Source organism: Rhagoletis pomonella, unplaced genomic scaffold (genome assembly GCF_013731165.1).
Source record: "Rhagoletis pomonella isolate Grant_MI unplaced genomic scaffold, Rhpom_1.0 Rhpom_scaffold_00004, whole genome shotgun sequence".
Classification (NCBI taxonomy): Eukaryota; Metazoa; Arthropoda; class Insecta; order Diptera; family Tephritidae; genus Rhagoletis; species Rhagoletis pomonella.
Window position 1 is genome coordinate 34,629,777 of NW_023458558.1, and position 17,432 is coordinate 34,647,208.

At 34.6% G+C, this 17,432-nt stretch overlaps 1 protein-coding gene across 14 annotated transcripts in view; it reads left to right on the top strand.

Moving 5' to 3' along the window:
* Positions 1-17,432, top strand: part of LOC118737515 (collagen alpha chain CG42342) — a 307,736-nt gene that overhangs the window by 210,909 nt on the left and 79,395 nt on the right. For 7 of the 14 annotated variants that reach the window (XM_036468080.1, XM_036468068.1, XM_036468071.1 and 4 more), the window contains exons 3-8: positions 2,949-3,028; positions 3,103-3,210; positions 3,444-3,512; positions 9,198-9,251; positions 9,877-10,056; positions 11,779-11,884. In XM_036468080.1, the coding sequence (XP_036323973.1) occupies positions 2,949-3,028; positions 3,103-3,210; positions 3,444-3,512; positions 9,198-9,251; positions 9,877-10,056; positions 11,779-11,884 (597 nt within the window). The remainder of the gene's footprint in view (positions 1-2,948; positions 3,029-3,102; positions 3,211-3,443; positions 3,513-9,197; positions 9,252-9,876; positions 10,057-11,778; positions 11,885-17,432) is intronic. The other 7 variants (XM_036468072.1, XM_036468073.1, XM_036468081.1 and 4 more) reach the window with 3 other exon arrangements.

Here is a 17,432-nt window from a genome sequence, read left to right on the forward strand (position 1 = left end):
TTCGCAAGTACGGCAAGTACTGGATTAGCAACCGTCAACAAGAAAAAAAAACAACTTTTGGTCTTTTGTTATTGTTGCTCTCTATTGGTGTTATGTACTGCTGTAAATGTTGGTGCGTCTGTGCTGCGGCTGTTAATGCCAGCTCTTTTGCGGGTTATTCGCTTAATGCCGGCACACTCGAGTTGCCGCTTAAATGTTGGGAAATTTTAACCCAATTTTCAACACATCTTTGCTTATTTTCTACTACAAAATCTTTCCTTTTTTTCAACTTGACTTCTATTATCACATAAGTAGAAGTCTGTTTTCTTTGGGCGTTCCTTATGTCGTTGCTCTTTGTTGACGGCTGCTGTTATTTAATTAAATATTTTCACACCTAATTTATTTAATCGCCAGCGCAATTTCGTTGCCCGGAGCGTATGTGAAACAATAAGCGCTCAATTACAATACACATCGCGCTCGTGCTTCACAAGTGCATTAACTCAGAATTGTCTCAAAAAATATTTTTTCAGAGATCATGTTAATCGCATGGGTAACTTCAAAAATGTTCTACCAATTAGAAGAAAATTATGCTAAAAAGCTTATTAGCAGCCTAATTTTACGTCCCGTGAATTAATTGAGCACACAATATGAAATTTTAGTAATCCCAAATTAATGCACTTTTGAAGAGCGTATGCGAAAAACTACACATACAGTGATGTTAAAAAATAGGGAACCATTTTGACCATTTTTGGCAAATTTTACTTGCTTATTTAATGTTTAATTATACTGTTTAAAAATTTATTTTGTAACAGAAATCATGCAAATCCGCATTTAAACATTTTTTCATAAATTATAAAAGTTTAACAAAGTTTCATAAAAAACTCGAAATTTTTAACGAAAGTATTTAGAAAAAATGTGAGCAGTTTTATAGCTCACTAATATTTATTTTAACAAAGTGGAAGTTTTAAGTTACTAAAATATTAAATTTTCAATGTCTTTTGCTGACAGTGCTGAGGAGATTTTTGAGCATACTTTGTATGGAAGAAAATGCGTAACACTTTCAGCAAAGTAAATTATCCAAAATCAAAGCTATTTGTTAGAAACTTAAAACTTTCACTTTGAACCAAATTAAAACTTATTACTTTAAACGAGCAATTCTTGTATATTTTGTATTCATTTAAAGGTTATATAGATAGGTGTTATCTTCGAAAATATTAGTATAAGGTTTCCACGCCTTCAATATTAGTTAGTGCTTCGAAAATCCCCAACTTAGAAATTTTTTTTTAGTAGGGTTGCCACCTTTTTTCTATCGTACATTTATTTCGTTTTTTGTTTAGAAAGTTAAGATACAATACTATTCTTTATGGGTGCTGGAAGATAGCTCTTAAACAATGCCTATATAGTAAGTGTTGTCCCTTAAGATGTTAGTGCAAGGTTATCACTTATTTCCGATTCTACATAATTCCACTAAAATATCGTAATATGAAGAAATATTTCCGTTGAGGGTTGCCACGTTTTTTTTTAACACCAATTTGTATCATACTAATTTCATTGAACATTTTTTGCTCTCAAACTATGCACTCTTCAACCTGACGCATTTCTTAATAGGGGTGCCACCTAATTGATGTCACATATTTTTACATTCAATAGATTCATGAAGAATTTTTTTTTTTATTAGCTTCACTTCTTCTGAGGCACTGATTCGGTAAAAATATTGACAATATTTTTGATAATTAACATTATTTTTTCAAAGTTTTTTATTTTCAATATGTTTTACTGAGGTACTTCTTAGGCTTAAATATAGATATAAGCATTGATAATATTTTTTTCACCGACATAATAGGCGTTATGTTAAGTAAAAAATGCATTTAACACTATTATGTAAAAAATATTTTTAAATTAAAGCTATCCAAGGACCATTATTTGATATCCAACCTTGAACATTTTAAAAAGTGTATACATGCTGACAACCTGGTACTGGTCTATAAAACTGCATACTCAAAAGAGTAAAAAGTTTGAATTGTTGATGACAATATTTAGAAATATGTTGAATTTTAGCGATTTTTATTAATCTAAAATTGAAAGGGCTATAAAACTGCATACCAAAATTTTCTGTAAATTGCATAAAAAGATTTAAATCTTGGTGAATATTTATAATTTTTGTAAAAAGTTTGAAATGTAGATTTAATGTGTTTGTTATGTAATGAAAATTAAGAAACCTTAGAGCGCAGGCGGCGATTACTGTGACATTCGTCGCATCCTCTGCTCTCCGCAGCAGTAGTGGTAAAAGTATTGCCGCATGTACGTAATTACGCAACTCAGACACTACTGACTTGCAAAAATCGTGAATAAGCGTGGAAAGTGCAACTTCAGCGAAAGCTAAAAAGCTTTTTCATTACATTTTCACTTTATCGCGCTGCATTGGCCATGCAATTTGGCTTCTATGCGGCATTCAGTGCATTTCTTTGTTGTTAGGGTAGTTAGGGTAGTGAGGGCACGTAATAAATAAAGTCATTGCGAAATTAAGTGCTACCGCAATTACATTAAAGTTTTCTCGCTGTTCGAGCCACAGTAAGTCACGCGACTGTTGCACGGCTGCGTCTACACTTTTTGAGGCTTCAATAGAAGTTTAATGAGTGCCGCCGCACAGCGAGCAGTCGATTGCCGCACAATAAATGGTGCGCGCCTTACAGCAGCACCTTCATCTCCTCTGCGCTAAAGCGATGGTGCGACAACTCTGCAAGCGCCCCATTGATGATGCTGCAATGCAAAGAAAAGTGCATTTGAGGCGAAAAAAAAACAGTTGCCATCTCCTCAAGCCTGCACTTCGGATTTTCGGGCGAATTTCCACTTAATCTTCTAAACTTTAAATTGAAATAGCAATTTTATGGCAATAATAATAAATGTCGTTGTGCTTTTTTATGGCACCACTAAAATAGTTTTCTCCCCTCTTCTCTGTCTTTTTGCAGGACCACCTGGACCACCAGGGCCACCAGGCAAACGGGGGAAACGTGGCAAGAAGGGCGATCCTGGCGAAAAGGGTGATCCGGTAAGTAAACAAAAAATATGCACCCGCAATAAGATAATGGCAAAAAAAAAAATATTTATGTTTTCTCACTGCAGGGCATAAATGGCGTCGATGGCGAGAAGGGTGCTGCGGGCAGACCGGGCGACAAAGGTCAAAAGGGTGATGTTGGCCATCCGGGCATTGATGTCTTTCAAACGGTGAAGGTAAGTGGCATGCGCAAGCGGCAGTGTAAATAATTAAAATTAATTTTTAATTCTTGTATGGCAAATAATTTTAAATTAATGAAAAATCAGCGCTTCTACTAAAAAGTACAGTGCTATTGAATTTTTTCGCTGAAAATATATGTACCTACATTATTTAAATTCAAAAGTTCTTGCATTGCCTTTTTCCTCAACAACTTTAATTAATAATAAATACATAAATAACTCGTTTTTAGGGTTTGAAACGATCGGTAACCACGTTACATGGCGGCACTTTAGGTTATGCTGAAATTGTTGCTGTCAAGGTATTACAACACTCACACTATAAACTTTTTTACAATAGTTGTTGCTAGTTTTTTATTTTGTTGCACTTTTTTTCACTCACAAATGGCTGGCTTACGAACGGTTCACTAACCGCAGCCAATTTCAATTTGTAGTTAGTTTGAAGTAGCGTACTTGAATTTTTTTCTCAACATTTTATTGCTCGCTTTTTATAGCGAATTTTAGTTTTACTTTATTTGTTGGTTAAACTTTTTTATTTTGTTTGATAATAACTTTTTATTGTAGTTTTTTCAACGTTTTTGTAGTTGTCGTTCAAAGCAATGTTATGAAGTACACATTAACTTACATACTTACATACATATCTAGTTATAGATGTAACATAAGTAAGTACCTACATATTTACTTAGTCCTTGGGTGTTTAACATATGTATAACTGTTAACCGCAAAGTATTTTACAGTGATTATCTCTGTCGGAATTGCTGTATTAAAAAACTAAATCTTTTTTGTTTTCGAATTAATTTTTTCACACGAGTTTTTATTTTTTTTTGTTTAAAAGGACACTACCACACTACTTAACAATACGCACACACATATATATGGAAATATACTTGAATATATGTACATATGTATGTATATGGCAAATCTTCAGAACTGGGCGATTCAACGACATGATTTCGAAATTTTTTTTAATTGCTCGCAGGGCGATTTTTTCAAGTACCTTTTAAATTTTAAAAGTTTACAAAACAGCTCTAAATTGTTTGAAATCCATTGAGAAAAAAACTAATCTTTGCTTAACTGATTTTCGTTAAATGCTGAACGAGTTATAATTAAATAATTAAAAAGGGTAAATTTCGGAAATCAAAAATAAGCGACATTTCTATACAGGCCCTTTGCAAGGGAGGGCAGAAGCCCCTTCCGAATGTTTACAAATTCCTATAAAATTTATGCTTCCATACAATATCCTTACTGCCGCTATAGGGAAACTTTGCGTAAACCGTCACGCGTAAGCCAAGACGAGTTCAGAAGTAGTACAAAGGAAAACAGAGCTAATCAGCAACACTGCTCATTGATGGTTCGAAACTTTGTTGGGTTTACTTCGGGACCATTTCAGGTCTAATTGGAGACTTCGTCGGGATCATTTCGACTTCAGATCGAGACTAGTTTAAGACTTTTTCGGGTCTATCTCGGAACATATACATATGTTTACACATCAAATTTTGTTAGCACCTGGTACTCGCGCCTTTTTTAAGTGCATTTTTAGTGCAATAAATATGATTATTTTATTGCCAGCAAGCTTGATACAGGATTAAAAAACTCCCGTGCAACTCAAGGATTTCATTAACTTTATCCCAATTTATAATCAGTCTTCCGGCTTTGTCAAATATTACATATATCATTTCCGCAGTAATTTTGAAGTCCGCCTACATGTTCCGCCTGACTATGCCATTGTCCAATAGATTTTTCAAGGGAATTTTTGGATCTGCATACCAGTGTTTTTTTAAGATTCATTTGAAGTTGTACTCTATACTCCAAAGGTCTTATTAGAAAATGCTAATCCACAAGCTTCATCTGCGGAAGAATATCTCTGGGTTGCAGTATTTGTTCCGTGCATCGACAACGATTATCTTAAAATTGTTGGAGTACTGCGATGGACATTTTTGTATGCACGAAAAATCTTCTAGATTGTATATAGTATTTCAGCTACCCTTCCAGCTATAAATCCAAGCGTCGAAAATTCGTTTCTTTACCATGAAAATAGTAAAAACTCTACTACTAGTGTTATGGGTTCGCTTATCATGATTTTGGTTAATTGGGATACTGCTTTGATCCGTAAGAAGTGAAGTTGACCACTTTTGATTTGATAACAATTGAGAAGCCTTGAGAAATTTAACTCTGTAATTTGAAAATTATGTTAATAACTAATTATTCATGAGTAAAAATAAATCATTTAAATTGTTCCGTTACATTTCGCAAGCTTAAAACTATTTTGAAACCACTTAGTTTTATAGGGTTTTTGTCAAAGAATAAACCATATATTTATAAAAAAAAACTATTAAAATTAAATTGTCAAAATTTGTCAATATAAGGGTGTCATATACAGCTATGGTCAAAGATTTAGCACCAACATTCAAAAGGATATTGTTTCCAATTTAAAGTTAGTTATTTAATTTTATAAATTTCATATAAACTATAATTCAATCTTTAACAAAAATTACATAAATAAAAATTTCAAATTTGCACAAATTTCAAAAAAAAATTTTGTCAAAGTTCAAAAATTGTCATCAAAATTTCAAACATTTAATCAGAATTTTCAAAACTTCCACAAATTTCACAAAAATTAGTGAAACTTCAAAAAATGCTCATCAAAATTTTTAATGAGAATTTTCAAAACTTGCACCTATTTCACAAAAATTAGTCAAACTTCGGAGTTTTTAGAAAATTTTTCTCTTGAGAGCTGCAAACCGATTAAGACATTTTGACAGAAGAAAATTTGTTTTCCATTTCTTCTGCCTAATTTTATTTAACTTTTTTCTTTAGAGCTGGAAACAGCCCTTAATGCATGGACAAAACCTATTTAGAAGAATTGAGTTTCTGGTCTTGAAGCCCAAAGTAGGCCATATTCATGTTGTTAGCTGATTTCAAATCAGGTCCCGAATCGACTGTTTGAATTGAGATGGAAAGCACATACATAAGTGCAGTATATTTAGGATCAAAAACCTCTTTCATTTGCAAATTTCTCAAAGTCAAACCATCTTAAAGCTGCTCCTACCGCTTAGACTTTGTTGCTGTTTCAATTTTTCTTAATAAACATAATAGTGGTACAAACCTCTAAACAATATTAAAAATAAAATCTGAAAAAAAATTGTATACCTTATGAGAAAAATCTTTAAGGCAGATAAAGATATGTTATCAAAATTTATTTGATTTGCGTAATGTTTAAAATGCTTTTTTGTGGATTAAGTAGAAAAAATCTTAGTAATTTTTTTTAAGTCTATCTAACGGTCCTTATTTTTTTCCATACGACTGTTTATTAATTTCATGCAACTCGCTTTTAGCACTACTATTTAAAGTCCACTTGCTTATGCATACATTTACATATGTACATACATTTGCGCTCAAGCGAATATTTACATACGTTTTCTCACCATTTTCCCTCGCCTACATCAATGCACTTTGTTTCAATTCTTCACCCTTTTATGGCCATTTGTCGAGTCTTTATGTTATCTTGAATATAAAAAAATGAAGGTGCAGAGTTTTAGTATGCAATATGTGTATATTTATGTGTCTGGACAAGAGAAATGATGGCGACGATACAATTGTGATGTGCTGTCACTGCACTATGGATAAAACTATCAATTTTTTGTCCAAAATCATTATAAGAGCAAAAAGGCTGGGACAAGTTGGTTTTTCATATTTACATATATGTATATGAATATACATACATACATATATTTAATCATTAAAATTTTCTAAAACCAGGCTATTATATACGAATACCAAGAGGGTACCGCTAGTGAAATATTGAAAAAAGAGCATATAGATAGGTAATGCCTAGAGATTCATACATAGATTATTTTCAGTACAAAGTTCCGAAATACTCCCTGTAGCAAAATGTGATCTTCCCAATTCTCTGACGTCAACGAAGTTCGTAAATTTCTTAGATAATATAAAGCGGTTTGTTTATTATTCGGAAATGACTTTTATTTCGGAACAATATTCGCAACAACCCTGGTTTAGAATGATACGCTAGCTAGCAAATCGTAAAATGTCTAGTCTTCTTAGAAGCAGATGTTATTGGCTTTACCAAAGTGTCGAATCCCACACTTTTTCCTAATGACAACAACATTTTTTACAACAGTTTTTTTGCTATCCTGAAAAATATTCATATCCACATTCGATAGTTTGACATTTTGTTAAATCGCGAATTTCTAAACACATTTGTACCAATATGCTGCATAGTACATGCAATCCAACAGTAAACGTAAATACATTTTTGACTGTCTTTTCCGCAGTTTTTGAACATGTGGCAGCATCTGCAAGTCAATGTTATGAAATCTTTCAGACGGAAAATTTTTACACATATGTTGCAAATGGCCAAAAGTAAAGTGTGTGCTTACAAAGTTTTTAAGACATACCTACGTAGGATATGTTCTCGAATAAACATGCATAAGTATGTTGGCAAATCCATATGTACAAATGCATGAGTGCGTATGTATGAACATGAACGCAAGGCTTTTCAGCATAAAGATTCTGACTTTTTTCTTTTGAAGCTAGGACTTCACACATTCTAGTGATGTGCCAAGTGCCAAGTGATCCAAGGATAACCGGATATTTAGACAGATTCCGGGTCTCAAAAGAGTTGTAACAGGATTAGACTCTATCGAAATAGCTAAACAAAAGATTACCTATTTAAGTATATAAATTAAAAAAAAAAATCAAATTCTATATACATATTTTTGTTATACTTTTTATTTATATAAGCAAATAAATATGTAAGTATGTATGTTATGCGAAGCTGAGTAGAGAGTGTTAAGTATTGTCAGATATAAAGTCCTTCAAAGTTTCTTTTGAGAGCTCTAAAATTTGAGGACATATACTACAGTAAACCGCGGTACTCAAACATTTTCTGCATTCTTTTGCTTATATTCTTAAGCTATTTTTACAAATGAAAAAATAGAAAATAGTAGTAAAAGCGAGTTTTTTACCAAATAATATTCGATCATACTTACCGATTTTTGATAATGCGAACACTCGAAATCCTCTTTGAAGTATGTATCTCAAACTTCGACTTTAAATAGCGGAAGAAGACAGACATTGGCGAACAGAAGTTTATAGACAAGGATTCAAAATATGTACATATATCCATTAACAAATGTTGCCCGACAAGGCTCAATTGAAGCTACTCGAAGTAACGCTACTGCAGAAAGAAGTTCTTCAACCCTTGGCCGGTTAAAACCATGCTGTACCATGTTGACAGGTGTAGCACTTTTACATATACATTTGGATATTGAAATTGGCACTGAAAGGATAACAGAAAAATTTCCAAAAAACCTAAAGCACAAAATTGATTTTGCACTTTAAATTAGTATATTTAATCGAAGTTCTGAGTTCTTTTTTAAAATCATTCCATCCATCCATATATATTTCGGTTTCACTGGGACCAGTTTTCGGTTCCATTTTTAGAGTTTCTTGGAGTCGCTCTTCGGTTCTGCTGAAACAGTTTTTCGAGTCTTTTGGAATCGAGTTTCAGTTCCCTTAGACCAGTTTTTCGATTCTTGTAAAGCGCAGACCATTAGGTTAATTAAAGGACCCGGTTCTTCGAATCCGGTTCCGCGGTTCTGTGAATCACTAATACATACACACGATATTTTGTTCAACTGAAAGGAAAATCGCTAAAGTTATATTTTAAGAAACGTTTAAGAAATTCAAGCGTTTATTTCTAGCAAAGAAAATTGAAAAAAAAATATTAAAAATCAAATACAGTGGTGTTAATCTTAAAGAAATACTCAGTAGCGTCTATTGGTTTCTTACATTTGTATAACATTTGTTTTAATAAATTATATTCAATTGGAAATAATTTATGTGTGATTTATATTTACAATATTTTTTGCTAGCCTATGCTTTTAAATTAACTTAATTTAAAAAAAAAAAAATATTATTTTCTTAGTTTTTCATAATCTTTTGTTTTTGCTTTTATTATTTGTAAGGGTTTACAAGAAGCCGGTGTAAATGTGTCGGCCGCCACTGTCATACAACTGAAGGTAAGTGCTGGTAACACTTTCACATCCTTGCACACAGATAATCACGACAAATCCATTACTTAAATATGTACAAACGCAAGCGTACAAGTAAATGCATTATTTAATAGGCTGGAAAACGTATGCAGTTTTGAATATGCATATTCTCATACATAAGTAAGCGTATACGCATATACACATACTACAAGTACATATGTGCACTCTTAGGTGTGAATATTATTATGCCATTTGGTCACTTGCAAACTTTATTATGCACTCTCAAAATAAGAAATAAGAAAATTTCATCAAAATTCGTTTGAAATGCAAAACACTTACAAAAAAAATAAACATATATGCACATACATACAAATGTATGTAAGTAAATAGATGTATGAATGAATGTGTGTGTATATTTTAAATAAATGGGTTTTATTTTCAATATTGTAGTTAGGTTCTAAATACATAAATGCTTAAATTTCTTGCTTTAATTTTAAATTCGATTGCATGTGCATGCGTTGCAAGTGTTTTTCTTTAATGTCACGCACATTTCCGCATTAAATAGTAGACAAATGTGCTTTTAGAAGATTTTTCCATATCTTGTGTAAACCACTCATACTAATTCTATTCTCTTTTTTACTACTATTCTCAGGGTGAACCTGGCGAACCAGGTCCACCTGGACCACCCGGACCACCTGGTGAGCCAGGCGCACCTGGCTTGAATGGCGGACTTGGTCCTGCTGGCGAAACTGGACCACCAGGATCTGCTGGACCACCTGGCGAACCTGGACCGATTGGGCCACCTGGCGCGCCGGGCATAATAGGACCTAAGGTGAGTTGTATGATTTTTCCTTGAGCCATTTATAAGTATGTACATACAGTCTTGTGAAAAATAAAAGGCACATGAGACTTTGATTAGTTTCGGCTATTTTTCTTTATTTTGTTCAACAATTTTTATGAGCTTGAGGCCGTTTTTAGTGAAAACTTGTTTTGTTTAATATTTATTGTCGGTAGGTTAATGGTTTGAACAATATTTATGTCCACTTTGTAAAAGGAACACGGGTTAGGAAAACGTGAAAGCACTCACAACGGCTAACTAAATATGTCTCCGAGCGGAAGAACGTATCTACTTTTTGATATACGCGCTTCTAACTTAACCAAACTTTCAGAGAAGTAGTCACAATAGCGCAGGTTTTTGTTTTGCAAGTTTACTTACTAGATCGCGTATAATTCAACTCAGTCACCAAATACCTGAATTACATAAAATTTTCTTAAAAGAAAATTTTTTAATCAATATAAATAGCTAACGAAAACTATTTTTCACTTTCTTTTCAAATTCCCTTACAACTTCTTTGTAACAAAATAGTGCATAAAAAAAGGAAGAGCCGTTGCGTTATTGTTTGCAATCAGGGCTGTCGAGAGAAATCTCGGGTCCCCGACTGAAAAATCACGAGCACCTATACATAAATTGTATTTCTTTAAATACATGTGATCATTTTCTTTAATGTATATAGTCAGAAACAGTCGACACGAATCGGAATATATTTATAATAAAAGCCTATAACGAAGGAGCGTTTACATTGTAAAAAAAATAATAACAAGTTATGGTTATGGTATTTCCCCCTCCCTATCGACGGGCCCGTTTGCAATAAACAGTAAGCAAATGCATATTTATGTACATACATACACACACACATATGTTGGCAAAAGTAAATTTATGCACACATCCTTCACATCACAATAAGGGTATTCACGATCCGGCGCATACTGTGCATACATAGCATAAATAGCATGATTGTTGTTGTTTCATGTGTTCAAACAGCTGCAAAATTAGCCAATCATGCTAATTTATGCCATCTATACACAATGCTAGTCAGTATGCACCGAATCGTGAATACCCCTAATGAAAATTAAAAACGAAAATGGTATCGAAAATGAAAATGATATGCGATGCAGATATACAACCTTCGTAATGCAGCTGCATTATCCGCTATGATGCTTTTGTGTCCACAACAATGCTTTCCCGCAAAATGCACCTTTTTATTCCAATTTTATATAAAAGCAAACGCAGCCTATTATCCTCTCAAAATGGATACTTATTTATGTGTCTGCACTCACCCCAACGTACCTAAGTAAGAGTAGGTATCTGTTGCACTGTCGAGTGTGAGATAGTGATTTGATAATAGCGTGATATCAATCTGACTATGAATATGAAATGTGCCGTCTCTCTAAATAACTGTCTTGTTGGCTGTCTGTGCAGTCTAACAATACATATTTATGCAGGCTTTGTCGCATCACTTATCATTTATTTATGGTATTAAGACATTAGTGTTTTCCTCTCTCAATTTTAGCTTACGTGTCTTCTAAACTCTATGGGCATAACAATAAAAATTAACATATCTTTATTTATGAGTAGAGCTACATCAATATCACATATGTATATATGTATCAGTGTAGTCTCCATCCCACATTCCAACTGTGTCTGTGTTTTCCCATTTATCTAGCACAAAATATTTATATTTATTTTATTTGTTTTTGTTTTTATCCTTTGCAGGGCGACAAAGGCGACCGCGGTGATCGTGGCCTTACAACGACCATTAAAGGTGACGAATTTCCCACCGGCATCATTGAGGGGCCACCAGGTCCAGCAGGACCACCTGGTAAGTACCTAATCAATTGCTTATACATAGAATTCATACGCACCACCAAACACACGCTGGGACATGTATGTATATACATACGTACATATGCGCATACTACTTATATATCTATTAAAAAAGTGAGGCTTTGTAGAAAAAATATCGTGCTACATATGTATTTGTTGTTATTGCTGGAATGAATGTCCCTACTCACAATTCTTCATCCTCCCTCCCGTTGCCAGATCATTCCACTGATGAAACGTAACTCACGTGCTGTTTGTTTGTTTTCAAAGGTGTTTTGTTATTGGCATTTGTTATGCCGCACGCTGTTAGTCAATGCACACAATCACTAAATAAATATATAAATAAATATGTACATATGTGTGTATGTATTTATTTGCTTGTTTTTGTGGCTGTGCACATCCATAGCTGCTATGCCAACAGCAAACCAAAGTGGCTGCCTACCTACCATTTGTAAACATTATTAAAAGGCAGGAAAAGTGCAATAACAAGAATACACTCACACCTACACACACATAGTTTGCTGTCTTCCCTAATGTTGTTGCAATGGAGTAAAATGTGTTGGTTGTGTTAATTTATGGCCTGCTGCATGCCGCCACAATACAAGCAACACAAAAGAAACATACCAAAGTGCACTGTAGGTCTTTGGTGCCTAATTAAAACAAAAAAAAATAAAAAATTATTCGCACAGAAAAAATTAAAACTTATTCAAACTAAGCTCGTTTACGTGGGGTACAGTACTCGTAAAAAATATTTACTTCAATTTTTTTTTAGCAATGTAATTAAAGAACAACCATCTGATCCTGAAATTTCATAGAAGCATTTATTGTTTTGTTAAGCTTTTGACTGTCAGGTCATCAGTGCTGAAAGAAGGACAGAGAAACACTTCTACCTTTCTTGTCAGGACACTGGCTTTCGGCTTACCGATGGGGATAAAAAATTTCGAATCGGAGGTTCTTGGCGGCCGCTGTGGTGCAGTTGTTAGCAGTGCGCGCTACCACTCCGCAGGGCCTGGTTGAATCCAAACCCACAAAATAAAATAACTAAAAATCATAGTTTTTTTCTAATAGTAGTCGCCCCTCGGCAGATAACAGCATATTCCGAGTGTATTTCTACTATGAAAAACAGCTTCTCACAAAAATACAATCGGCGTTCGGAGGCGGCGTAAAACTGTTGGTCCCTCCTCTTTGTGTAACACCATTAAAAGGCACGCCATAAACCGGAGGCTTTGCCTTATCCATCGTTAGTTAGGATATGCCAATCCAGGTGTGAGTGAGGTCTCGCCGAAATTTAGTCCGCCAGAAAAGTTTGAACTTGAGACCCAACCATGCATCGCTGTTCTCAGCCATACTCCTGGGAAGGAATTGCTAGCAGATCTCGTTCTCGGCCCGAATCACTTTTTATGACTTCTGCTGGCCCTCGGGGTTGGATAGCATGCTCTCCATCGCTAAGCCCGACAGCCGGACTTCGATCTCTGGTTACTTTTCGAGGACTAGTTTGCCGCCATTAGACATATCATGTATGAGCGCAACGTGCAGGTGGTTTATGAACATACCGCTATATCTCCGGGCAGTCCTTACTTCTATCTAAGGAGAAACCAGCTATCGGCTCCTCTTTTTTAAAAGAATGAGTCATATAGCGACAGAATCTGTGTTTCCAGCTGCAGCTAACTTTAACCTAATAATTTTCTCACTACGTTGACTAATAGTTGTCACTATTGACTATACTACCCTTTTTTGTGCCCACCTTGCGTTGGCTGGCACCATCTTTATGTATTTGCGAGGGAAGTGTTGTTTAGCATTATGCTAAACTGGTACTTCGTAAGACCGACTCGACATCCGTCTCCTGGTCGGAGCTAAGCAGAGCGCCCTCGTCAAATTGGTAAATGGAGGAGCTGACCCTCGCCACTTTTGCAGCAAGTGCTACTTTGAACTGAGTAGAAAATTGACGCGTAAGGTCCTCTCCCGTCCTACAAAAACACACTCCATAACTAGCTCATCATGCCTGTGCTGGTGCATTGCGGGTTAACATTCTGTCAAATTGCGGTTTTTATATTTTGTGATCTGAACTTCATATTTCCAAACACTGTGCAATAGTTTATTTCCCAGATGCATTTGAGCATTCATTTGTTTTCGTGCTGTTGCTTGGTGTTACTTAAAACACACCGTAACTGCATCAACAAAGCAGTAAGCCACATACACACGTACATATGTATGCATACATACATATGGATGCGCATTTGTATTAGCTTAGTGTATTGATGCATCGGCACATCAAATGCACCAGATCTCCTGGAAATTTGTTGCTGGCTAGATATTGTTGATTTATCATTTAATTGAGTCACTTGAGCGCCGCCCGAAACAAATTAACTGGGAGTGCTTACAATGGCGTGTAGGCCAGCAGCCGGCAAGTTATTGGCTACAGTTTATGGTAAAAGCATTTTCAGTGCTGAATTAAACATAATTTAAGTTAAACGTAAAGTTTTTCTTTGCGAGTTTTGTAGAACAACTCATTTTCGTTACTGGAAACTTTGATTCTACTATCCTTCAATAGTTATCTTTTCCCCTTCTTTTCCGGTGATAGAAACCATTTTTCAATGCTATTTAGAGTGGAATTTTATGAGTTTTCTATCAGCAAACCTGACGAAACAATTGGCTTATCTAGACTTATGGGGGTTGTACCAGAAGTACCCGACCTAACAAAGAAAACACAAAAATTTTGGGAAAAATATATTTGTTTTTCAACAAAATCTCCTTTCAGCTCTATACACTTTTCCCAGCGATGCTCAATAAGTTCGATAACCTTTTTAAAATAAGAACTATCTTGATTCTCAAACCAGCCATTAACTGCCGACATCACCTCTTCATTGTTAGAAAATCTTTGACCACGGAGCTATTTTTTGAAGTTGGGGAACAGAAAGTAGTCCGAGGGGGCTAAATCTGGCGAATAGGGTGCATGAGGTAGGAATTCAAACATTAATTCATTAATTCGCTAAACACACAATTAAAACCTCTTCACGACACTGTTTTTGGTCGAGTGTGAGCAAATGCGGCACCCATCTTGGACGCAGCTTTTTCATTTTCAAATCTTCAGATAATATGCGATGAACCGTACTTTTTGAAATACCTACTATATCTGCTAGCTCGTGCACTTTCAGTCGACGATCATCTATTACTGCTTTGTGGATTTTCTTCACCATTTCTGGAATCGTCACCTCATTTGGTCGACCGCTGCGATGCTCGTCTTGGCAGCTCGTACGGTCTCGTTTAAACTCTGCTACCCAATATTTTACTGTTGTAAACGAAGGAGTAGACCCGCCCAAAGTATAATTTATTTCAGCTTTTATATTGGATGGGCTGCGGCCTTTCAAATAAAAGTATTGTATCGCATAACGATGACCAATTTTATAGCATATACTAAACAATATGGAGTCTTCAAACTTGAAACATATGCTTTATAGATTATGTACTTTTTAACACAGCGATATTTTCCAAACATCTACCGCCATCTCTAGGTTAGGCCGCGTACTTTTGGGAGCACCCCCGCAGTTATCTGTTATGTGTATTATTTGGGAAGATATTATGTCGGGCTTAAATCTAACTTACTGCATTAATGCATTTAAATCGACACTGTTGGATATATGCATCTGTAAATCGCTCTAATGTCAGAAACTAACGACAAAATCTTCTACCTTTGGTCGATGAAGTTGCACGAATAACCAACGCGTTGTAACAAAAGTAAGCACAAACGGAGTGAAACGGCTCATATGTTTCTCTAATATTCCCCGAATAAAAAAAAACGGCGTTATAAGTTTCCATAGTATACACCTAAGTTAAAGAAACTTAAAAATCTGCGTAATAAATTCTACAAAAAGTATACGAAAAGTAAGGATCAATAATTATGCATTAAATATTAGTGTTGTTTAAAAGAATGTAATTGTGTAAATGAATTCCTTTATAGGAATTACATACTTAGTGTTGATAATAATATCAAATCGATCCTAAGGCTTTTTAGAAAACATCAAATCCACCAACTCCTGTTTGTTTGGATGATAAAGTTATGAACACTCCTAGTGAGGTGGCCAATTTATTTGCACAGTTTTTCCAGTCAAATTTTGTCCGAGACAATGGGGACACCTATACTTTTCCCGAATATAATCAGTCTTCTCCTCTAAATTTTGATATTTTGAATCTCTCCTCTGAGGACATCTCAGATGGAATATTTGCTTTGATGCCATCATCTCAGACTGACGTGGAGGGGCTTTGGGTAATTTTCTTAAAAAAATCTCCAACTACATATTGTCACTCCACTAAAAATAATCTTTGATAAATCACTAGCCAGCGGAGTCTTCGAGGATGTGCGAAAAAATAAACGAATTCCCAAGCTGTCGATTACTTCCAAATTATTCGAAGCTATCATTACAGAGCACGAAATATTTTTTGTTTTTTTTTTCAGAAATATTCAGAATATTTTTCAGAGCAACGAAAAGTTTAATTTCTTCCAACCAAAATGGTTTTGTATCAGGCAGGTCCACAGTCTCTAGCCTGGCCATTTTCAGTGAATATAGCATTAAATAATTTTCATCCGAACTTCAAGTACATTGCGTCTAAACAGATTTCTTCACAGCTTTTAACTCTGTGTCTTTTATCTAAATTGGGCTCTTTCAGTTTTCTCTCGGTTTTCCTTCAATGGTTGGAATCAAATCTAATTAAAAGGCTTTGTCTGGTTACGATTGAGGGTGAATCTTCTACTCCCGTCATTTCCACATCAGGCGTACTTTAAGGAAGTGTTTTAGGCCCTCAGCCGTGTTGCCATTTTGATGCTTTTGGGGCTAGAATTTGCTTATAGCCCCTAGCTCTTTTTTAGCTCTTTTAAATTTGAAACTAATTAATAAATTCGTAACGTATCTACTTTTCTCTTTACGAGTTTTAAGCTCAGTATATTTGTTTAGAATGAAAACTGTATGTGCCTATGTACCCAAACAAAAAAAAATAAAATAAATGGATATTTTTTTCTGGCAACACTGCCACCCACAATTCGTCCTATTAACTTGAAATTTTTACCACAATAAGAAACATGAACGATGTAGTTAAGCTTCAGGCTAATCTCAATGAATTTGTCTGTTTGTGTACTAATTTCTGCATATCTTTAAATATTAAAAAAAAAATGTTTTCAACCCACTTGGAGTCCTTGGAGTAACTTTTTTAAGTCACATCACGCTTATTTTTCAAAATACTACCCTCAGAGAAGGAATCAAGTTTTTCGTACACGATTCTAGCATTTCCGAACTTAAAATCGGACTTAGATTGAAAATACTAAAATAGAGAACACAAATCTTATATTTAGTATGATATTTTTGAGTACCAAATACCGAAATTAAGATCATGCAAACTTAAAGAATTAATTGTATATCATTCAGTTTTCACGCGTCTTTTTGTGAAAATATTGGGGTGTATTCTTCTTTTCGTACGAATCGAAATTCATGAAATATTCCTATCATTTTCTATACGAAAATTAAAATTTTTCGATTCGTACGAAAACCAGAATA